At 42.1% G+C, this 23,404-nt stretch overlaps 1 protein-coding gene across 1 annotated transcript in view; it reads right to left on the bottom strand.

The window, feature by feature from the left end:
- Positions 1–23,404, bottom strand: part of LOC114030927 (rho GTPase-activating protein 35) — a 151,558-nt gene that overhangs the window by 81,408 nt on the left and 46,746 nt on the right. Inside the window, exon 2 of the mRNA XM_027845874.1 lies at positions 996–4,871. Coding sequence (XP_027701675.1) covers positions 996–4,676 — 3,681 coding nt within the window. The 5' untranslated portion in view covers positions 4,677–4,871. The remainder of the gene's footprint in view (positions 1–995; positions 4,872–23,404) is intronic.

Genomic DNA, 23,404 nt, shown 5'->3' with positions numbered 1-23,404 from the left:
AGGATCCCCTTCCAGCTGAGGTATGAGAAAAATAGAAAGGAAAGGCTCTGAAGGCCAAACAGTATTTTGTATTTGATCTTGAAGTGACAGGGAGTCACTGGAGTTTACTGTAGAGGAGGGTCTGTTTATTCAGTAGGACGTGATCAGACCGATGCTTTAGGAAAACCACTTCAGTGGCTGAACGGAGGATGCAATGGAGTGGGGAGAGACTTGAGACAGGTCGACCCACAAGCAACTGCTGCAACAATCCAGGAGCAAGATGATGAGGGCCTAGACCAGGGCAGGGGCAATGTCAGAGGAGAGGGAGACAGTCAGGAGACATTACAAAGCAGAAATCAATAGGCGATGGCTGCAGATTGGACATGGGGTGTGGATGAGAAAAGGTGAGGCACCCAGGATGACTCCTGGGTTGTGAGCCTGAGGACTGAGATGATGGTACTGCCATCTACAGTGAGGGAAGGTAGGAGGGAGGAAGGGTTTAGGGGAAAAAGATAATGAGTTCCATCGTGGACATACTGAGTTGAAGATGTCTACTGGAGATCCGATTTAAGATGTCTGTAAGGCAGCTGGAGGAGACTGAAGGTTAGCAGAGTTTGGGGCAGGATAGGGAGATTTAACAAAGATGGAAATTAAATCCATAGGAGCGGATGAGATTTCCAAGTAAAGTCATATAGAGGGAGAAAAGAAGAGGGCCCAGGGTTCTAGGATTTACCAAATGAACAAATATTCAATCCATAAATTTTACCCTACTAAGCTTCCGTTCCCTAGGAATAATCATTCCATTTCACTCAACAAATCTTTGCATAGAGAGTCCAGTGGTAGAGTTGAGGAAGATACCGAGTTTAGATAAAAAATGGTTCCTGGCCTTTAGGGAACTTACACTCATTCAGTTACCGTTGACCAAAGGCCTAGTATGTTTAAAGTTTTGTTCTAGGCAACATGATTCAAGATGATTCGGTCCCCCAACCCACTCCCACCAAAGGTGAACACATTACCTTGGTGTTCCTTCGGAGACTACGCAGAATGTTCCGTCTCCTTGGGTCTTCGTCTGTTTCATAAGGGATCACAGAATTGTCCCCTTTGTATCCCTGGGAGGCCTGGTCCTCCTCTTTTTTCCGGATGGGCCCTAGCTCATCGTCACTCCCCACACTGAAGCTGGTCCGGTAGCTGGCAAAGCGCCCCAGGCGCGTGCACCGCGTCCTGTACAATACAGGTTTGCTCACCATAGACATTTTGCGCCCTCGCTCTAAAGAGCTGGTGTCCATTTCGCTGTCAGAGCCATTGGCACTCCCATTGGACTGGGCTTTGTTGATGTTTCGGATGGTGATGATTTTGCCTTGGGTGCTGTCATGTGGCACGGAGTAGATATTTTCCTCCTCGTTCCGTGGCTTGACCACAGCGTCCATCGGCTCTGCGTAATCTGAAGGGTCAAACCCATCGGCAGGGAGCCAGCTGCTAGAACTCACTGACTTGCTCTGGGCATCCTTATGCCCTTGGTCCAAATAAGACAGATCCCCTTTTATTTCAAAATGGACAGGGGGCTTTGGTTTTACTGGTGGAGGTACTTTGTTGTTCAGTTTACTCTCAATGCTCATAAAGAAAGACAGACCATCATTCCCCTCCAGCTCCATGGAAAGCTTAGAATGATCTTTGGACAAGGAGGGCAAGGACGCATCTTCTCGGAAGAGGCTATAGGATGGGGGTTCGATGTCTTCTTCAGAGTCAGGAAGGTTAGAGTTGCAGAGAGGGGAGCCGGCGCGGGGGGAGTTAAAGACTTCCTCGGTATTACTACAGGCCTCGGCAACATTATCATACATATGGGTAGCCTCAACGATGTTCTTCTTCTCGACCACATCTTTGAAGAATGGATGAAAGATCTCTAGTTTATGCTGAGGCTGGCTGCAAGGGATGTTTGTGAACCTTCCGTCAATTTCTTGAGCTATCTCCTCCCCTTCAGTCAACTGTTCCCGGCTTAAGTCATTGTCCAGAACATCGGTTGTGCAGTCAGTGAGAGCTACAAGCTGAATGGGAATGATGTCCTGCACTTCACAAAGAAAGGCACGTAACATAGCCAAGGAGGCCTTCCGTTTGGCTGAATAAAAAACTATGTACCCATGAACCAATCGGCTTTTCCTAATGCTAAATGAGGAATGATATGAAAGAATCGATAATTCAATGCGCTTTTTGTGGGGTCCTAGGATTGGTAATTCAAGTAAAACCGAGTTGGTGCTGCCGCCCTGAGAAGGCTTACATGTTTGGGACTGGAGAACAGGAAAAAGAATGTCATCTGTATTAAATGGATCTCCACACATCAGACACATTACAATTCGCAGATCAATATCAGCCAGATCTTTGATGCTAGCAGTTGAACTGACAAGATTTAAGTTACGCTTGGAGTCCAAAAGTCCTTTCAAAACTTGGCTAATTTGCTTCTCATTGATGTTGCGCCCATAACCAATGCCAGCAGAAGCTGGATCCAGAAAGACACACTGCAGCTTGCTGGCAATCTGCTGGCCTTGCTGGATTAAGCTATGCAGCGTTTCACCACTAGTGTCACCTCGCTTGTTCACTAAGATTAGCGTCAGGGGAAGATGAACCAAATGATTGTCTCTACGGCCAAGTGTTGACTCTCTACTTTTTTCAATACTTTCTACAACATAAGAGAGAGACTCCTTTGAATTGTAAAGGCAGAGACAACCATGGGGCTGAAAGGTTGGCGTCTGGAAAGAATTTACAGGAAGTCGGACATTACCTTCTATTGGCCTCAGAGAAAGTTCATACATTTTGCCATCTATCACATACTTGTCATCATTTGTACAAAGAGCTCGGATCTCATTCGCCAATTCTCTAGCAAGACCATCCTTGCCAAGAATAACCAGGTTGATCCGATCTATGTTGGGGTCAGAAAGTGAGTTTTTTTGATTGCGATCAGAAGGTCGGATGAACCGAGAACTCACCAAGTGTTCAATTTTGGAGTCTACACACATGGGGCAGCTGGGACAAGTCTCCTTGGTGGGGTGGTACACAAAATGAATGTGCTTTAAAATGAGAGCATCCCGCTCTGCCTGCAACTTCTGCAACGCTTTAAATCGCTGCTCTTCCCCCAGTACATCCTGAATGACACCCATCTTTTCCTTACTAGGTTTAGCATCAAGTTCTAGTTCATAGAACAACTCAGAATATTCTAGGAGTAGTTCCTGAAATTCTTCCTTAGCTTTGTCTATAATCTGTTTTTGGTGTTTGCTGTAGATATCCATATATACAGATTCTTCCAGCCACAGGTAAAAGTCTTCATTCATGATAAAACTACGAGCCTCTTCCCAAGGCTTCCCAGGAGTTATGAAAGGAGACGTCTCTAGGTTTTCTTTGAAAGCCCTCCGCATCTCAGCTCTTTTCCTCTCATTCCTCAGCTTCTCTAAATGGGCCTCATACAGCTGCTCGGCAGGTAGAGTCTCCATTAGATCAAAAGGTATCCGTTCATTTTCCATATTATCAATGTGGCTGGTGGTATCCCAAGGTGTTTCTTCAAGCACAACAAACCACTTTAGGAATTCCGGCTTGGTTTCCAATAGTTTTTCTGCCTTGATGCAGCTCAAGTGGTCAATCTCGTCAAGGTTGGGGATGAGAGCTTCGAAAGCCAGCGGGAGAGCTGCAAGGTACAGCTTCCTGCGCCGCTCGATGTGCTCGTGCTTGAGGCGGTGCGTGTGCTGCAGGAAGAGCTTTTTGGCTTTCTGCGTGCCCTCGAGGTAGACGTAGTCCTGGTACTCAGGGGAAGACTGCATCTTGCGGCTGACGCCTGGCCAGTTCTCATTGTGGCTCTTGACGATGCGGCTCACCAGCCACTCGTACTTGTCTTTCGCAGTTGCTATCTGTTGGCTCTGCTGCTTCAGAGCCTCAAAGTAAGGGATGATTTTCATCTTCCCCCGACTTTTATCAATGAGCTGCACTAAAGTGCTGAAAGCCAGGTCCACATTCACATTAGATCGAGCTGAAGTCTCCACAACCTGGAGATTCTTTTTGCTTAAGGCAAAAGTATGTGCATCTCGAATGTACCGCTCCACACCCTCGTCACACTTTGTCAGAACCACTACTATAGGCTTTTTTGTCTTGGCGAGTTGATTGTAAAGGTTTGAAACAAACTTGAGCTGATCATCAAAGTTCCTGTTCATGCCCCTGCTCACATCGATGCAGAGAAGAAAGCCATCGATCAGCAGCTTTCCTTCTGGCATTTGTTTCTGTTCAAAGTCCTGTTCCAGCCCCAGCTGGTCAGTGCAAAAATACATGAGCTTCTCTGCTGACGCAAGCTTGGTAGCTGCAGCTCTCTTGATGTAAGGCTGCAAGGCGGTGCTCCGGTGAGGCTGGAAAGTCTGGTCATCAATAAATTCAGTCTGCTCCACGATGTGAATCTTACATTCCACACAGTCCTCCAGGGAGCGCCCCACTTCTCCCCAGTACAAGAAGTGGTCATTGTTGACAACTCTCCCACCAAAGTCACTGGTGCTGAGGACAGAGGTATGGTCCAAGTGAAATTCATCAGCACTGGGGCGAACAAAACGATTGCACAGGCAAGACTTCCCAATACCACACTGTCCCTTCTCCTTCTCTGTCCCCGACAATCCCACCACACTGATATTGTAGGTGGGAATGCGGACATCTTGCTTCCTTGCCATCATCATTGTCGACACATCCTGCCAGGGTCAACCACTTCCGAGATGATTCGTGTCTTCCAGTGTCCTGTACAACTTCCCCACTGGTCAAGGGAAGGGCAGTCGTTACCAATGCAGGCAAACTGCCCAAGCAGAAGAAAAGACTGTTCTCATAGTGCTTCTGTACCAGCAAAAGTTTCTCATCACTCAACAGCCAGCACTTCCCTGTAGACACAAAAAATAAACACAGTCAGCATTATACTGCTGTAATCAAAGTACAGTTATCAAATGACAATAATCATGAACGACTCTTAGTCTTGAAAAGGGCCCCAATATTTAATATTTTGAGAACTAAAACTTTAATTTCTTTACAAAATCAGAGCATTTCTTTTGTAAGAATAACTGACAGGGACACAAATGCTTTGGCTGCTAATGTCCAATGATCTTATCATCTATACCACATTTATTTAGACATTCTGCCCTGGTAAGATGATAATATCTCAAGTACTGCGACCAGTTCTAGAGATCACATTCTTAGGAAGACCACTGATAACCTGGAGTGATTGCACAGAAATGTAACCAAGATAGGGAAGGGCCTCAAAAACACATCAATGAGAGCTGGTTGAAAGAACTATGGCTATATAACCCAGAGAAGGGAAGACAAAGGGGAAGATGACTGCTGTCTTCAAATACTTGTCCTTATATTTGTGTCTCCAGCATCTGATATAATATCTTGCTCAAAGCAGCACAAGATGTCTGCTTAACTGAACTAAGAGTTTGCATAAAAAGGATTGGTTTTACTCTGCTTGTGATTAAAAGAATTCAAAGCTCAAACGGACAAAAGAGATAGTCTAGTCCAGGAGTCCTTACCTCCTGGGGTCCATGAACACTTTAAAAAAATATTTTGATAACTGTATTTCAATATAACTCATAATTCTTTGTGGTTTTTTAATGTATTTAAATAGTCTGCAGAGTCCATAGGCTTCATCAGACTGTCCAAGGGGTTCATGACCCCCTAAAAAGGTTAAGAAGCCCTCCTTCAGTCCAATCCCCTTATTTCCATTAGAAAAAGTCAAGGCCCAGAAAAACTGAAGTGTCATGCCCAAGGTCAGACAAATAGAAACAAAGCTAAAATGTGAGTCTACACCCAGTAGTCTTTTCTGTTGCCATGCTAATTCCTCTGCGTATCAGAAGGCAATGCTAAAGCCAACAGATGAAAAACACAGGGATGCAGATTTTTCTAGTAGTGTTAAGACTGCATGACTACTTGTCAAGGGGGCTGTAGGAGCTAGATTAGGTGACTTTAAAGTTCTATCCAATTCAAAGTTTATAATTCAAGGACTGGAGAAAAATCAACAGTTGATTATTAACATGGCCAAATTCACTATCTCTAGAAATTACCATGGTGAACAAATTTTTAAATAAACAAACCTTACAAATTATCTTTCAAATCAAGTTTATATCTTATAAAAGCCTAGCATTTTTACAATTTCGTATCAGTGGGAATGTAAGAAATGCCTTGCTGAAGAGACCAAATGGTCTATCCAATTTAATTACCTTGTCTGGGGACAGCCTGAGATCATTGCTATCCACACTAAGTAACGCCATCAGAGATGCTGCTCCCTAAAAGGTCATGGAGGCCAACTCCGTACAGAAATATAACTTAGCTAGACAAAGGCTAGAAAGAGGTCATTAAACTAGTCAAGAGGGAGAAATCAATGGATGTAAGTAATGACCTCATAATGACCTAACGCAGCATTAAGAAGATTCTTGCCTCAGCAGGAAGAAGTGGAACAAGCATGGAAAAGAGGTAAAAAAATTTGGTCCCTCCCTTCATGTTAAGTGGAAAATAAGCAAGAAATGTGTGTGAGCAGTGAAAGTACATTTTTAAAAACCCACTTAAAAATTTTAAAATGTCAAATGGGCTAAAACTACATATACCAACACATAATTAGGCAGCCAAAAAAGCTAAAACAATCTTCAACTACATGATCAGCAGGAATGTCTAGAATAAAGGAGGTGATCATTCCACAGTCTTGCCCTGGGTCAGATATCATCAGCATCATCACTCATTTATATTATACTTCATAGCTTTGCAAAATCCGCAGTTCACATTTTTATAGAACTTTATGGCTTACAAAGTATTCTCTGTATGACTCTTCTGTAGGTAATGTAAACAAGAGTATACCCCTTTTACAGATAAAGAAGCTAAGGCTCAAAAAGTGACTTGTCATTGATCACATGAACAGGGGCCCCACCTACAACCCTGTGCTCTAATCACGACACTATGCCCTCTCTTACAGCTAGAATTTATCTAATTAGCGCTGGGGACAGGAGTGGGGCAACACAACCATTAATCAACCAGGTGAGGAAACTCAAAACAACAAAACAAGAGACTAAGTGGAAAGAACAATGTTTAGCCTTGAGAAAAGGGGCATATTGGTGAGAACAGCCTGCTGGATACAGGATGGCTATCTTATCTGGAGAGGTATCACAAGGTAAAAAGGCCCCTTTACAGGCTGAAGGAAAACAGGCACACTGTATTAGTGGGCTATGAACACTCCATTCCCATTCTGGAAAATAAGTGGAAACTAGGCCACAAAAGTCACTATACCATACATAACCCTTGACTCAGTTACGTATGGTACCACTATGAGGCTTCTACCCTAAAGGCTAAAGAAAGAAAGAGGAAAAAAAAAAAAAAAAAAAGAGGACCCATATGTACAAAAATATTTGTAACAGCTTTTTGTGGTGGCAAAGAACTGAAAATTAAGGGAGTGTCCCCTTCAACTGGGTAACAGATAAACAAATTATGGTCTATGAATGTAATGGAATACTACTGTGCTGTAAGAAATGATGACAGAGATAGTTTAAAAGAAGCCTGGAAAGACCTGTATGAACTGATGCAGAGTGAAGTGAGCAGAACTAGGAAAACAATTTATACTATAACAACATCGTAAAAATGAAAATCGTGAAAGACTTAGGAAATCTCCTAATGCAATGATCAACCATGATTACAGAGGATTGATAATGAAGAATGTTATCCACACCTCCTAACAGAGAGATGATGGACTTAGGGTGCAAAAGGAGACAAATATTTTTGGACATGGCTAATATGGTAATTTGTTTTGCTTATCTATGCATATTTTGCACAAGAGTTTTCTTTTTCTTTTTCCAACAGGGGAAGGAGATGGGAGAAAAAAGATAAATGCTAGATAACTGAAAAACAATTTTTTTAAATTAAAAAAAAAAAGAAAATGGTCTCTTCTCATCTTGCTAGTCTTTTAACACATTACTGTCTTTCACATACTCTATGGTTTGGCTGTACTGGCCAACTTGCCATTTGTTTCGTGGGACAACCCGCCTCCTGTCAATGTATCGTGTCTATACTGGCTGCCTTGAATGGCTGGAAAGCTCTCCTTCCTCACCCCATACAATCTCTGGTTTCCTTTAAGATTCAACTCCAATGACACCTTCCTCCAAAAGGCCTTTTCAAGTCCTCACAGTTGCTAGTGTCTTGCTCTCTAAGGGTACCTGCCATCTACTCTATATTTCAGTTTTATATACTGATTTCTATATCAGCTGTCTTCTCTGTTAGAATGTGAGTTTCTTAAGTGCAAAGGATGTTTTTGCTTTTTCTTTGTATTCCAATAGCTTAATGCAATGGCATATAGTAAGCACTTAATATAGTCTTGTTTACTGATGGGGCATTCTGCTTCAGGCTAGGGGCAGAAATAAGACTAATGGGGAAAAGTTTTAAGGAGGCAGATATTGATTCACAATAGAAAAGAACCTAACAATTAAGAGCTGTCCAAGAATGGTTTCCTCAGGTGGTAGATTGTTCCTTTGTACTAGAAGAGTTCAATGAGAGGCTGGATAACCACTTAAGAGAAGGGATTTGAACTTTAGGGAGCATATGGGCTGGGTAACAACCTTGGAGATTGCTCCCAGCTCTAAGATTCTCCAATAGAAAAAAATCTATGTTTTACTTGAAACAACTCATTCGAGTCTCAACTAGGATTATCATCTGGGGCATCAAGGGAATCCTGATTGCTAGAGTAACAGAACCCTTTTTCAAATCAGGAAATTGTGTACAACACAAGGCTCTTTGATGAAGAAACAAAACTGGAAACACCTTGGACTAAATAAGTTATTGCAGAACTCTATGGAAGTGGCATAAAATTCAAATAGAAAGGGATCTCTGAGGCCACATATTGACTTAGAAAATAACAAACTAACATTATCTATGCTGTATTCTATTTTTAGATTTGTTAAATATTCCCCAATCACATTTTGATCTGGTTTGGACTAGGGCATGAGTCTGACACCTCTGCTCTATTGCTCAATATCCTCACTTATATAACAGAAATAATATTTTCATAACCTATTTTCCAAAACTGTGGGGGGTCAAAATGCTTGTAAATTTTAAATGAATATGAATTAGCCTCTAAATAATATAGGCTATTCTCAAGGTCTCTAACTTGACATAAATCATGAAATGCCAGGTAGTGGTATCAGACCCACCCCAACTAGTTCCAGTGTGTCTCTGGCAAATCCTAACTTCTTGATGACTCAATTTTTTATATCAAATAGAACCAAGAACATATGCTCCTCAAAGCTATCTTTTTTTTTCTTTTGGTGAGGCAACTGGGGTTAAGTGATTTGCCCAGAGTCACACAGCTAGTAAGTGTCAAGTGTATGGTCTGAGGCCGAATTTGAACTCAGGTCCTCCTGACTCCAGAGCCAGTATTCTGTCCATTGCGCCACCTAGCTGCCCTTCCTCATAGCTATCTTGAGGGAATTTCCTTCAAAGTTAGATACAAGTTCTACATGGAACTAGATGCACTGCTTGAAATGAATTTGTTGACTCATTAATGCTTGTTCTTCTTTTGAAAAGCACGTAAAACAGTTAGCTAGGGAGAAAAATAATCTTGCAGCAGGATTCTCTGATAAAGATTTTATTTTCAAGATACATATCAAATGTATAATAAGAGCCATCTTCCAATTAACAAATGGTGAAATGGATATGAACTGGCAGTTTTCTAAGGAAGAAACTGAAGCTATCTATTGCCATATGAAAAAATACTCCAAATCATGAATAATGAGAGAAATGTAAATCCTGAGTTCTACTTCACACTCATCAGACTGGCAAAGCTGACAAAAGAAGAAATGAAACATGATGAAGGGACTGTGGGGAAACAGGTACATTACAACACAGCTGGTAGGGTTGTTTTCCAAGGACCATTCCAGCTGATCGACAATAGGTTGTCCAGCCAATTAATTTACAGGACCCCACATTTAGAGCTGGAGGTGATCTCAGAGCCCATCTAACCCAGCCCTCTCATTTCACTGAGTTGGAACCTGAGGACCAGGAAGGTCAGATGATTTAGGATGACAGATTTGGAACCAGAAGAGCCTGGTCCAGCTCATTTTACATGGGAGGAAACAAAGGACCAAGAGGTCAAGTGATTTGTGAATTCTTTGGTTATGACAGCCCATGAAACAAAGGAAAAGACAAAACGGCCCTCAACCCTCTTCGGTTTTGTCAGTGTTAGTGGCAGAGTGGTGGAAAAGGAGACTGAGGGAACTGGGAATCACACAGATGGGAGAACACAGAAAAGAGTCATAAAGGATGGGCAGGCACAGATGGCTTGTGATATTCAACATTGGAACAAACATCAAATATGATGAGACTGCGAGTCCATTTTAGTTTCTTTTAATACCCAGTATACAGGGATCTGTGACTATGTAGTATGTATTTTTCTAGTAGAATGTGAGCACTTTTGAAAGTAGAGACTTCTCAATGTTGTATTTCCATCCCTAATGACTAGAAGTTCCTGGCACATGGTAGGCATTTAATAAATGCCCGCTGATCTATTCTCAGTGAATGATTCTTACTATCAGTGTTTTTATTTTTAAATTTTATTGATGCCTTTTCTTTGTACATCAGTCATTTCCTAACACACTCCTCTCACTGAACTCTCCTTGTAATAGACAGTTAAGCAAAACCAATTGAGACACAACCCCTAACACCGAACCTTTCCTTTTTTTTTGTATTTTTTTTTTTCCTTTTTAGGCCATTGGGGTTAAGCGACTTACCCAGGGTCACACAGCTAGTAAGTGCCACGTGTTTGGTCTGAGGCCGAATTTGAACTCAGGTCCTCCTGACTTCAGGGCTGGTGCTCCATCCACTGTACCACCCAGCTGCCTCCAAACCTTTTCTTTTTTCAAACAAACCATAAAGGCAAAACCAAATGACAGGGTAACTATGTCTGACAACCTATGCCCAAATCCACACCAACATTCCCCCACCTCTCCAAAGAGGAGGGAAGCACACTTGATGTCTACTCTCCTACAACAAGACTGGCCACTATCATGAATCAAGTGTGGCTACCTTACTGTGGCATTTTCTTTTCGCTGTTTGGTTGTTTCAGGCACGTCGAATTTTCATGACCCTGTTTGGGGTTTTCTCGACAGAGATACTGGAGCAATTTGCCATTTCCTTCTCCAGCTCATTTTGCAGAGGAGGAAACTGAGGCAAACAGGGCAAAGTGACTTGCCCAGGGCACAAAGCTAAGAAGTCTCTGAGGCCAGATTCGAACCCACAAAAATTGAGTCTTCCTGACTCACTCTGTGTACTATACAAGGTGCCACCTAGCCTCCCTTGGTAACTCACTACTTCCCCTCAAAAGAAAATTGTAACTCCTTTGTGTGACATTCAAGGCCCTGCACACTTAGGCACCAGTTTAACTGTCCAATCTCATTTCATATTGCTCTCCCACGTTCAGAGCTGAATCAGACTATTCTGTTTCTCAAACACTGGCCCCTCCCATCTCTGCCGTCTTCACCCCCTGTTGCTTCCCTTGGCCTATTTACTTCCTAAGCCATTCTTTATCTCCTCTAAGAACTCTTCCCAGATAGGATGAAATGACCCATCCACCACCTTTGGATTTTTCCCTATCTCTATGATATACACTATTAATATGATAATAAACATCACAGTTTTGCCTGTTCTTCAGAATCCCTCCTTGGCTATATGCTACAGCTGCTCAGTTAGTAAACAATGTCATCAAGCAAATGTCTGACAGGAAGAAAAGGTGGGCTGGTCACTCATGTGGTCAGAGCTAAGGGTGACAAGTGGGCAGCTCAAGCACACCTAGGAGTGGGTGGTCCTCTCCAAAGAAGAGAAAGCAAGCAGTGTGAGGAGACACCCTGGGGTAAATTTATGACACGGACAAGAGTTGAACAAAAGGATGAGTAGGTATGGACAGGGTGCAATCTGTGTCCCTGAAAAGAGCCTCCTAATCACTGAGACTATAGATCTCTTTGAGTATTCTCAGTGTATGAGACTGATCTGAGCTCGTGTTATTCCCCTTCCTGGGTTCTCGGGTCTGTGAGGGCTTATCTAATTTTGGCATTAAGAGTACGCACTTCATGTTTGTGGAAGGGACACAAAGTTGAATCCCCATTCCCGTAAGTGGCCCAGGACACAGCTTACTGAGCCCAAACAGTTAGAAGGAACCAAAATCACCCACCTCTCGCTGTTGTTTTTCATCTTGAGATAACCCTTCCTATCTGTGACCAAGATATGTGGACAAGAACCAAAACAAGCTAGGATCCCTGCAGCTCTGGGGTCTGGCTGCGCATCCCATAAGGGCACCGTTCTGGGGAATTGAAGAGTGGGTAGCACGATGTGGTGTGGTAGGAAGGCATGGGACTTGGATATGAATCTGAACCAGGACTCTGCCCCTTCATGCTAGAGGGATCTTAGGCCAGCTGTTCCTCCCTGGGCTTGTTTCTGCCTCTGTAGGATGTGGGTGCAGGACCCCATTGCCCCTGAGGTCTGAGACAACTCACCCAAATACTCAATCAATTGCCAACCTCAAGACCACCAAGAAGCATGAAACAACAGACGCGTGAGTGTATCTCAGATGTGACTGGAGGCCCTGTGACTGGTGGGGAGTCTCAAATGCCTAAGTAAGACTCTCTGGTGGGATCACTCACCAGTCCCTGTGCCTTTGAGAGGAGGCCACATAGAGTAAGCAGCTTTTCCAAAGCATTCAATTCTCAATTCTACACAGCTACTTCTGCTGGGGAATCCTGGGAAACCATTTCAAGCTGGTGTCTGGAAGCAAATATATGTATATAGAACAACAACCAACTAACAAAGTAACAAAAATGCCCTGGGAAAATATTTAGTAGGAGAATTTTCAGGATACTTTCTTACAAACACAAAGTAATCCACAGAATCAGGAAATGCATGATGATGTAGAAAGTAACAGAAGGAAATTGGGTGGTCACTGTCTCTGATGCTTTGGGACACCAACCAGAGATACGGGTTCATAATTTGGGCATTAAGACTCCATATAAATGGGCTCCTTGGGGGAATCCATAAAAAGCTCTTTCCCAAGGCACAGTGTGACAAATAGGGATGGTTTCCTACTGTCAGGTCAGAAGGTTAAGAGCTCCCCAGGACTAAGAGTCAGAAGACCTGGGGCTGAATCCTGATTCTATTATTCCTGGGTGACCATGGGCAAGTCATTTAGGTTTCAGTTATGCTCAAAAGCGGATCTCTAAGGTTCATTCTATCATTAAATACTATGACCTTATAAAAATGAAGTAAGTTCAGCCAGTCAGTTGTAGAAGTTACACACCCAAGAGAGAAGTGTGCACGGGCTGCTGATAAGGCAAAGTGGTATCTTATAATGTCATTAAGCCACAGGACTAGCTCTGCTCTGTTGAGGGGGAGCAACTCCTGTGAAAAAGAGGCCTGCTATTCCCCCCACCAGCACTCGATGACCAACTATCACTAAGGGGTAAGGAAGTTCAAGAGTCCCAGGAATAGCAGTGCCCTCTGACTACCAACCCTGCTTAGTAGCATAATTAAGAGCCCCAAGTCTAACAATGTACGTATGTATGTATGTATGACCTTGGGCAAGTCCTTTCCTCTGTCAAATGAGAAGACTGGAGCATATGATCTCTAAGGGCTCTAGTCCTAATAGCTTTATATTTTCCTATCACCTGCAACTGGTTTAAATTCAGCACTTACTAAGTGCTTCCTCTGAGCAAGGTAGGCATTGTGTCTATCACAGACCACAAGTAGCTAGGGAGGACACAGACTCTGCTCTCCAGCAGTCATTCAAGAACTCCTCTCTTCTGCACATCCAGTGCCCAGTACAATGCCTGCCAAATGGTAGGTGCTAAATAAATGCTTGATGAAGTGAGATGAAGCCATGCTACAAATACCATGACATCAGGAGAAAGGGCTAAGTAGCAGGCAGAGTATGGTGCCAGGCAAAGCACTAACACCAGGCTTAGAAAAGGAAGCTGGAGATAGATAAACTTTATTCTCCATGTTTCAAAAGAGGAAATTATTCTGTGAAAGCACTAAGGAACAAGGACAGAGCCCACAAATGCCTGTTCTGAAGGCCCATTTTATAGCCCAAAGGGCTATAAAAAATGTGCATATCTTTTGACCCAGCAATAGCACTTCTAGGGCTGTATCCCAAGGAGATCATAAAAAAAGGGAAAAGGACACACATGCACAAAAATATTTATAGCAGCTCTTTTTGTGGTGGCAAAGAATTGGAAATTGAGGGGATGCCCATCAATTGGGGAATGGCTGAACAAGTCGTGGTATATGAATGTAATGGAGTACTATTGTGCTGTAAGAAATGACGAGCTGGAGGACTTCAGAAAAACCTGGAAAGATTTGTATGGTCTGATGCTGAGTGAAGTGAGAACGCTGTACACAGTAACAGCCATGCTGTGTGATAACTAATATTGATAGACCTAACCCTTCCCAGCAATGCAAGGATCTAAGACATCTCCAAAGGCCTTGTGACAGAAAATGCTATCTACATCCAAAGAAAGAACTATGGAGTTTGAATGCAGATCAAAGCATACTATTTGCTCTTCTTTTTTCTTCTGTTTTGATTTGTTTTCTTTTTCTTGTGGTTCCTTCTATTGATTCTAGTTCTTCCTTACAACATGACTAATGTGAAAATGTTTAATAGGATAATAGGAATGTATATGTATAGCCTACATTAGATTGCACACCATCTTGGGGAGGGAGGCGAGGAAAACTTAAAACTCAAAAGCTTATGGAAGTGATTGCTGATAAATCAAAATAAATTAATTAATAAAAAAAAATAAATGGTGGGTTTTAGCATAAGGAAGGACATTCCATTCCTGGCTAACAATGAGTACACTATCTTTTAGTATGATACAAATAAAAATAGTAAAATAATAAAACATGGGAAATTGGATTCTTATTATTAGCCTCTGTAGAGCATTCTCTTCGCAATAACCCTGCAACAAATGTAAATCCAAGTGTTTCTACTTGGATTTGGAGTCTGAGAATCCAGGCTGCCATCTGAGTTCTGTCATGCAACTGGGAGACCTCAAGTGAGTCACTATCTCTCTGGGCCTCAAATTTCTCATCATAAAATAATGGAGAGGAATTACATGAACTTGGAGCTTCCTGCCATTTTTCAGATGAGGTAACTAGGGCCCCAAAGGTTTCTAATAATTCATCCAGCATCACTTCACTAGTGAATGGCTGAGCCAGGACACCAACTAACATCTTTTGACCTTAGGACTGGTGTTGTGTATCTCAAAGGGACTCATAAGGTTTGTAAAACAACCAACCTGGTAGTAGTACTTGTTGGGAATTTAGAAGCTGAAGAAACCCAGAAAGTCAAAGGGTAACAGAGCCTAATGCATGGGTGGGGAACCTGTGGCCTTCTAGGTGCTCGGATGCGGTCTTCTGAGTGAAGCGCTCAGTGGGCCAAGGACCATGAACTTTCGTTACAACTGACGGAGATGGTGGGCACAAAGGGTTATATCTTGCCTTCTCCTGCCAACATACTTGGTGGGCGGGAAATGAAGTCAAGTTAGTATTCCCCCTCCCACCCTTGTGGGCAGAGTTCTCTTCTCTGTACAAGGGACTGGCTAGGCACGGGATCAATAAATCAGAGCCACAGAATTCCTTAGAGTTACAATAACTGTAATAGTCAAGGACGACTGAAAGGAACACAACAGTCACAGGATGTGTTTCAGTCCTAGCTCTGCCACTTGCACTGTATGGCCTTGTGCTGGTCATTCCAGCTGGCCGTTTGTGTCCTAATTTACAGAACAAGAAGGTGGGCTACCATGACTTCAAAGGCTCCTTCCAAGGCTAAATCTGCAATCCTATGACCCAGTCAAATGCTAGTGTTTTACAAATGAGGAAAATGACACCTAGACAAGGGAAGGGATTTGCCCAAGGACACACAGCTGGTCTCAACAAGTCAACAGACATTTATTAAGCACCTACTATGTGTCAGCTGGTGAATCAATAAGCATTTATTAAGTGCCTACCATGTTAATGTGGGCACTGTGCTAAGTGCTGAGAATACAAAGAAAAGTAAAAGACAGACAGTTCATGCTCCTGAGGAGCTCAGGGTGGCAGTGGATGGAGTGCTGGGTCCAACTGACTGTGTGACCCGAGGCAAGTCACACTTCTGCCTGCCTCAGTTTCCTCAATTTTAAAATGGGGATAATAATAGTACCTACCTCCCGGGGATGTAGGAAGATCAGATGAGATAGCTGACAAGAGCTTAGCACAGGGCCCAGCACATAACAGATGTCTAATACATGCTAGTTTCCTTCCTTCCTAACTGGCGCTGTGCTAAGTGCTGGGGATCCAAAGAAAGGACAGAGAACAAAACAAAAAAATCACTAAGAAACACTCAGGTCCCTTATCTCAAGGAGCTCAGAATCTAATGGCAACTTGCTATTGTCAAACTGAATAGAAATATACATAACGATCCCTGTGGACCGCATGTTGACTTAAAAAAACCACATATTAACGTTATCTATGTTCTATTGTATTTTTATTTATTTTATTAAACATTTCCCAAGTACACTTTAACCTGGTCTGGCCAGAAATTGGGAGTGGTGCTCCCAACACGGACTGTTGGGGTAAGCAACATGAAACAACTACGCACAAACAAGACACAGACAGGATAAAGTGGAGATAATCTCAGAGGGAAGGCACTAGCCTTAAGAAAGACTGAGAAAGGCTTCTGGCAGAAGGTGGGATTTTAGTTGAGACTTGAAGGAAATCAGGGAAGCCAGGAACTAGAGATAAGGAGGGAAAGAATTCCAGGCACAGGGGACAGCCAGTGAAAATTCACTGGATGTTCAAGGAACAAGCAAAGAGGCCAGTGTCCCTGGATTAGAGAGGATGGGGGGTGGGGGAGATGTAGAAAGACTGAAAATGTATGAAGGGGTCGGGTTATAAAGGGCTTTAAAATCCAGGATTTTCTATTTGATCCTGGAGTACTGTAATAGGGAACCACCAGACGATGAAGCAAGGACACAGGTGAGACTTCATGTCGGGTCTTTTGATTACCAATCTAGCGCTCTTTCCACCAGACTCCAGTGGCACAATTCCTGCTGCAAAAATACACCTTCCTTGAAGCAAAAAATATGGACGTATGCTCCAGAATACAGGAAATCTCTGAAATGGGTCATCTGGGGCTTTGGAAAGACTGATTTAAGCTTTTAGCCAGCTGGACTTGAAAGGCTTAATCTCATGCAAACAGATGGGCTATTCTTGGGCAAAGGGCGTGTGTATCCAGCCTCATAACACAGTATCATCCAACAGGCCCACTGTACAGCATCCTGGCAAAGAGCTAGAAGGAAAGACAAAAACTATTTAAAATATGGAAAGGGAGGAGAGGAACCTAAAAGTTCAAAAATCTATTTAGGAAGTGACCTGGCTTAAAGGACAAATTTCAGATTCTTAAATAGAGAATAACGTCCCTAAGTCTTGATCAAGGAAACTGTGAAAGATGTTTCCTTAGCATTACCCGCATGCCACGCAAAATTCAAGTTAGGAAAACATACCCCACCTCCCATGCATTCCATTTGTTTTCCAGCCTAAGTAACAACGAATCCATAAGAATTCAGAGTAGAAAGCAGGACCAGCGAGACTACAACTGGCGACAGACCGAGTTTTCACCATGACAGAGTTGCTCCTGTTCTGAAGCATTCAGAACTCGGAACAAAGAAGGGAAATCTCTGAGCCAAGATGTTCATTGGATGAAACTACATTCCACTGATGAATAAGGGGGGCTGTTTTCAGCTAAAGAACTTCCTTAAACTTTATACTGCAGGCTTTCTCAAACTCAGCAGTTTCCAACTGGTCAGGAATCCAGGTAGCTGAGGGAAAATCCGAATGGTGGTTCAAATCAAAACAAAACCAATAAAACGTACAGGTGAGAAATTTCTCTGCCTCAAGTTTCATTGCTGCTCAGCGCAAACAAACTTCTCAGCCTGGCTTCCTGGAGGCTTCCTGATCTGATACCTCACAAAATTAACTACTCTATACTCTCACTGCCTCAAAGGCCCTAGAACAGGGGTTCTGAACCTTTTTTATATCCTGGACCCCTTCGAAGTTCAGTGAAGCCTATAGACCTCTACCTCCTTTTCTCTAAATCATGTTTTTAAATGCATAAAATAAAATGCATAGGATTACAAAGGAAATTAATACAATGAAATGCAGTTATCAAAAAATGAAAAAGGCAAACTTTTGTTATATGGCCACAGTATTCCCATCTCTCCACAGTACACACAGTGGGCGCTCTAAATGTTTGTGGAATATTCACTAAATGTGAAACAAAGTCAAACATACCACTAAGGAACTTCACAGCCAAGACAAAATCAAGACTGGACTTTCCTCTAACACGCCCAGGTACCACAGCACATCTAGCAAGCATTTTACTGCCAGAATCTGATATTGCTACCAAAGCAAGATATAAAATGACAGTGGAGTCTTCCCTCTGAATTTACTGGTAGTAATGTAAATTCGACATTGATTTTTAAAACAGAATAAATTTATCTATTTCAACAATTAGTTCTTAAGCACTGACAAACAAGCAAATATTTTCTTGTCCTTTTGGAAAAACACAACACACATGAAGACTGGAGGAATTATTCCAGGCCCCAAATGCCTTACTAACAGAAGATGGTGCTGAAAAAACCATTTCTGTGACTAGGGAAAAATAGGTCAGTTTATATTCATGTCTAACAGTAAGCCTTACAATTCCCCTAATGGTATTTTTAAATGGCATGTGTAGCTGAGACTATTATTTCTCATGATTCCTACTTGCATTTCCATTACCCTAAAAACTGCTACCCTAGAGCATGCTCCTTCTATCAGCAGTAATGAAATTTTATAAATAATGTACAATTAAAAGTCACTTCCAAATTTAAAAAAATTCAAGAATATAAAAAGTCACTAAAACTAGGCAGGAGTCAAATATGTTCATTCACCCACTTTAAAGTTTATTAAATACCTATTACATGTAATATATGCACTATAGAAGGCGAGATAAAAAGATCAATGAGCCAAGCACCATATACTTGGGGGCCTTACAGTCTAGTCTAAGAAGGAAGAGATCAGGCATCTAAGTAGATACATCTAAAATTGCTAGAGCCTGAGAACTGAAAGAGGCCTTAGTCCAATCCAAATTCCTTAATATCTCCAAGCTTCAGGGACCTCAAGATTAAATGGAAATCATCTTTGGATTGCCAACTTCAGACTTGCTGTGATGATCAACCAAGTAACCTATTAAAAGTGAGAGCCTTGATAAAGCACCATATAATTGTCAGTTATTATTATTTAAGCAGATGTGACAAAGCTACACTGAGCAAAGGCTACCACTCTTCTCCACAATCAGCTAAGTGTGCCTTCCCTCTGCAGGCCACACAACAGGGATATCTACAGCCTACACTCATCTCACAGTGCTGCTGATGACTGCTAGAGCAGACCATCTATAAATGCCCCTTCCATGTCCAATTTCTACGACTACCACATGCTACAAAACATTACTTAGAATTAAACACTGCTTTAGACAACTAGGTTACTTTTCTTCAAACAGATACTGCCTCGTTTGGGGTATGGTGAGGACGCTGGGTTCTCCAAGGCCATGCCAAGAGCATCCAGGCTCTAGCAGCTCCTACCAAACTGGAAACACTATCAATGCAGGCCTCGTGATGGACACTAGGGCTGCCATCTGAGAGCCAACCAAATTCTATGTGGAGCACTTTATTAGAGAAGTCAGCACCACAAAGGGATGAACTTTTTTCACCAACACACATCATGAACACCATTTACAGACTAAGACTTTATAGCAGAGGGAAGCCTCTTAAAGATGAAATCAGGGGCCCCTGAAGTAAACTACTGCTTCAACAGTGAGAGGGGCTTTTAGAAGCACCTATTTTGAAGACAATTATGATTATCTCTTATATTTGTGTATTATTTTCACAAACATAATCTCATTTGAATCTCACAAGGCTCTTGTGAGAAGGCTTAAGGACAGTAGGTATTTTAAGTAAAGGGGTCAAAAACAAGGTGTCAGTCAGTTAATAACATTCAGTAGGATTCTACTATATACCAAGCACTATGTTAAAGGGGGAGGAGGGCCTTGAGGTACACAGGTAGGAAGAAAGGTAAAGTTGGTATTGGCCCTCCAGGAGTTCACAGTCTGATGGGGAGATAACAAGGAAAGAACTACGTCCAAACAAACTATGGAGAAGATAAACTGGAAATAACTGACACAGGGAAGGCACCAGCAGTAAAAGAGATGAGGAATGGCTTCCTATAGGAAGTGAGATTTTAGCTGGGACTTGAAGGAAGCCAGGAGGCAGGGAGGAAGAGGAGGGAGAGAGTCTCGGGAGCATCTCATTCATGGAATAACCAGGAGGCTGGTTGTCACCAGGCCGTAGTGTATGTGGTGAGTTGTAAGAAAACTGGAGAAGTATGTGTAGGTACAGTTTCACTTATAATTATGAAGGGCTGTTAAAGTCATAGGATTTTATATTTGATCCTACAGATGACAGGGAACCTCTGGAGTTTATTGAATAGGGTTCGACGTTACCAGACCTGTCATCCATCCCCTTACTCAATAAACTCCAGGGGTTCCCTATACAAAGTAATGTCAGATCGACAAGTTCATTATCATCTCAAGACATTTTTCAGAATCCCAGCGTCAGCAGAATCTCAGAGAACACCTGTTCTATCTTTTACTTGAAGCCAACGGGGATCAGCTCAGTACTCCCAGAATGACCTCTCCAATTCCTCCCAAAGGCTTTCAATTCATTATATGGCCTCTTCTTCTGATTGGTGGATTGGTAAATATCTCCCAGAACCATTTCTACCCTGACAGGTGCCTTTCCCCCTACCTCAAGCTTCGATTTATATGTTGTTTGCCCCTCGTTAGAATATAGGCTCCCTGAGGGCAAGTATTTCCTTTCTTTTTCTTTCTATGCATTTCCCAGATTAGCACAGTGCCTGGCATACAGTGAGACTTAATAAATGCTTAATCTATCTCTAGGCATAAAACCCTTTTATAACGACTCCAACAACCTATCCTCCATCAGTATGTAAGCTACCTGTGTGTTGGTTTTCTGCTGGACTCAGAACCAAGACAAACCAAGATTGCACAGCATTCACCTCCCTGTCTCATAAAAAGCAGTTAAAAGATTTGTTGAGAGAGGAAAAAAAAAGTCTGGTGTCAGCATCATCAAGGAACTTGGGCATGCTCCCCTGCTCCCCAATGCTAACATAATAAAGGGGTTCCCTGGTATGGGTAAGTACATATAAAGAATGGAAGGCCAAAGCAATTATAAACTAAGATTAGTCAATATGCATTTTTTCAAGTTTGCTCAGAACTGAGAAGTAACCAAGGAAGTATTCCTACCCATACAATGCTTGTCCATACACCTTTTCTAATCAATTCTGGATCTCTTATATGCCTGCCCTCCAATCATTTATGTAAAAAGGTCACATTTCTATAGTAATTTGCAGTTTAAAACACAATTCCTGACAATGGCCTTTTGAAGTAGATAGTAAAAGTATTTTCATGTCCATTTCATAGATGAGAAAATTGAGGTTTGGAAATATGATCTTTTCTATTCTTCGTATACTGAAATGTTCATTCATGTTGATGTTCATAATAAAAAAGAAAACATTTTAAAATGAGAAAAGTTAGGTAAGTAAAACAGACTAGATAAACAAGACCTAGTCAAACAGCGCAGTATTCAAGAAAGAATTACTGGGGTAAACAAGAAAGAAATGGTGTAGAAATCTGGAAGAGACCAGCATCTTACACCATACACCACCATACTACCCAAATGGATAAGCAACCTAAAATTAAAAGGTCACAAACAGGGGCAGCTAGGTGGTCCAGTGGACAGAACACCAGCCTTGGAGTCAGGAGGACCTGAGTTCAAATCCAGCCTCAGACACACAACGCTCACTAGCTGTGAGACTCTGGGCAAGTCACTTAACCCCAATTGCCTCACCCCCCCCCCAAAAAAAAAGTCACAAACAAAAATCTAGAATAACAGAGGAACCTTTCATACTCTACCACTAAGTGGAAAATTCATAATTGAAAACAAGAGACAGAAGATAAAAGATAATCATGATTATATAAAATGTAAAAACCCTTTACATAAAATTAATGCAACTAGAATGAACAATTATTAAGGAAAAAAATCTTCACATCAATTATCTCTGATAAAACTCAGATGTCCAAGATAAAAAGGAAATTGACATGAATTAAGACCAAAGACCAAACAGGTAAGTGGTCAAAGGTCATGAACAGTTTTTAAAAGAAATAAAGTAGAGGCAGCTAGGTGGCACAGTGTATAGAGCACCAGCCCTGAAATCAGGAGCACCTGAGTTCAAATCCGGCCTCAGACCAAACACTTGACACTTACTAGCTGTGTGACCCTGGGCAAGTCACTTAACCTCAACTGCCTAAGCAAAAAATAAATAAATAAATGAATAAATAAATGGATGGACGGATGGATGGATGGATGGATGGATGAATGAATAAATAAAGTAGTGGACAGAGAGCCATGGACTTTGAATCCAAAGGGTCAACCTCTTGAATAAATCATCTAACCTGTCAGAGCTGCCAGGTCATTGGAGAGAGCCATAGATTTGAGAGAGGGAAGAGATCAGCATTGATGGAAGGAGTTCCTAGTCCCACAGTTCACTAGTGAAATCAAAATATCAGACTCTGAACAACCCTTCCACCCACAGTACTTAACTCCAACTTTAATTTTCACACATCTCATCACAAGGCTCAGTGAAGTACATTATTCTGTATCTTAAGGAGTGTTTAAGTTTATGGACCCAAAATAAGAGTAAAAGTCTAATAAACTAGAAGGTAGTAGTAAACAGTAAATAAACATTGGTTAAATGCTTGGCTAAGTGTTGGAGATACAAATGAGAAAAAGAGTCCCCTGCCCTCAAGGACCTTACAATTTAACAAGGGAAGACAACACCCAAAAGAAAGCTGAAAAAGAGGAGGGTGGAGGGAAGTTACCTGACCCTAAGGCATGGTGGAGTCTCACAGTAGTATAAGCAGGTGGGAAACAGGAAATCCCTCTGGAAATGGAGGTTTGGAGTTCATGGCTCCACCTTCCAATCAAGGGGCAGAAGACAGTAATAAGGGGTGAGCACCAAGGCTGACTGGATCTTGCAGGATGATTAGCTTCCTTCACTTGTGATAAGTGATGGAGAAGCTGAAAATAATTTCTCCTACACGGCACCATACAGTCAGTCAACAAGTATTTAAATTTACTATCATCAGACACTGTGCTAAGCTACAGGGACATAGAGAAAGGTTTAAAAGAGAGAGACGGAGAGAGAACCAGTTCCTATCCTTAACGGGCTCTATTCTATGAGAGACACAATA

Source organism: Vombatus ursinus, unplaced genomic scaffold, assembly GCF_900497805.2.
Source record: "Vombatus ursinus unplaced genomic scaffold, bare-nosed wombat genome assembly UNPS02015030.1, whole genome shotgun sequence".
Lineage (NCBI taxonomy): Eukaryota > Metazoa > Chordata > Mammalia > Diprotodontia > Vombatidae > Vombatus > Vombatus ursinus.
Note: the sequence above shows the minus strand (reverse complement) of the source record. Positions and strands in the feature narration are given on the sequence as shown.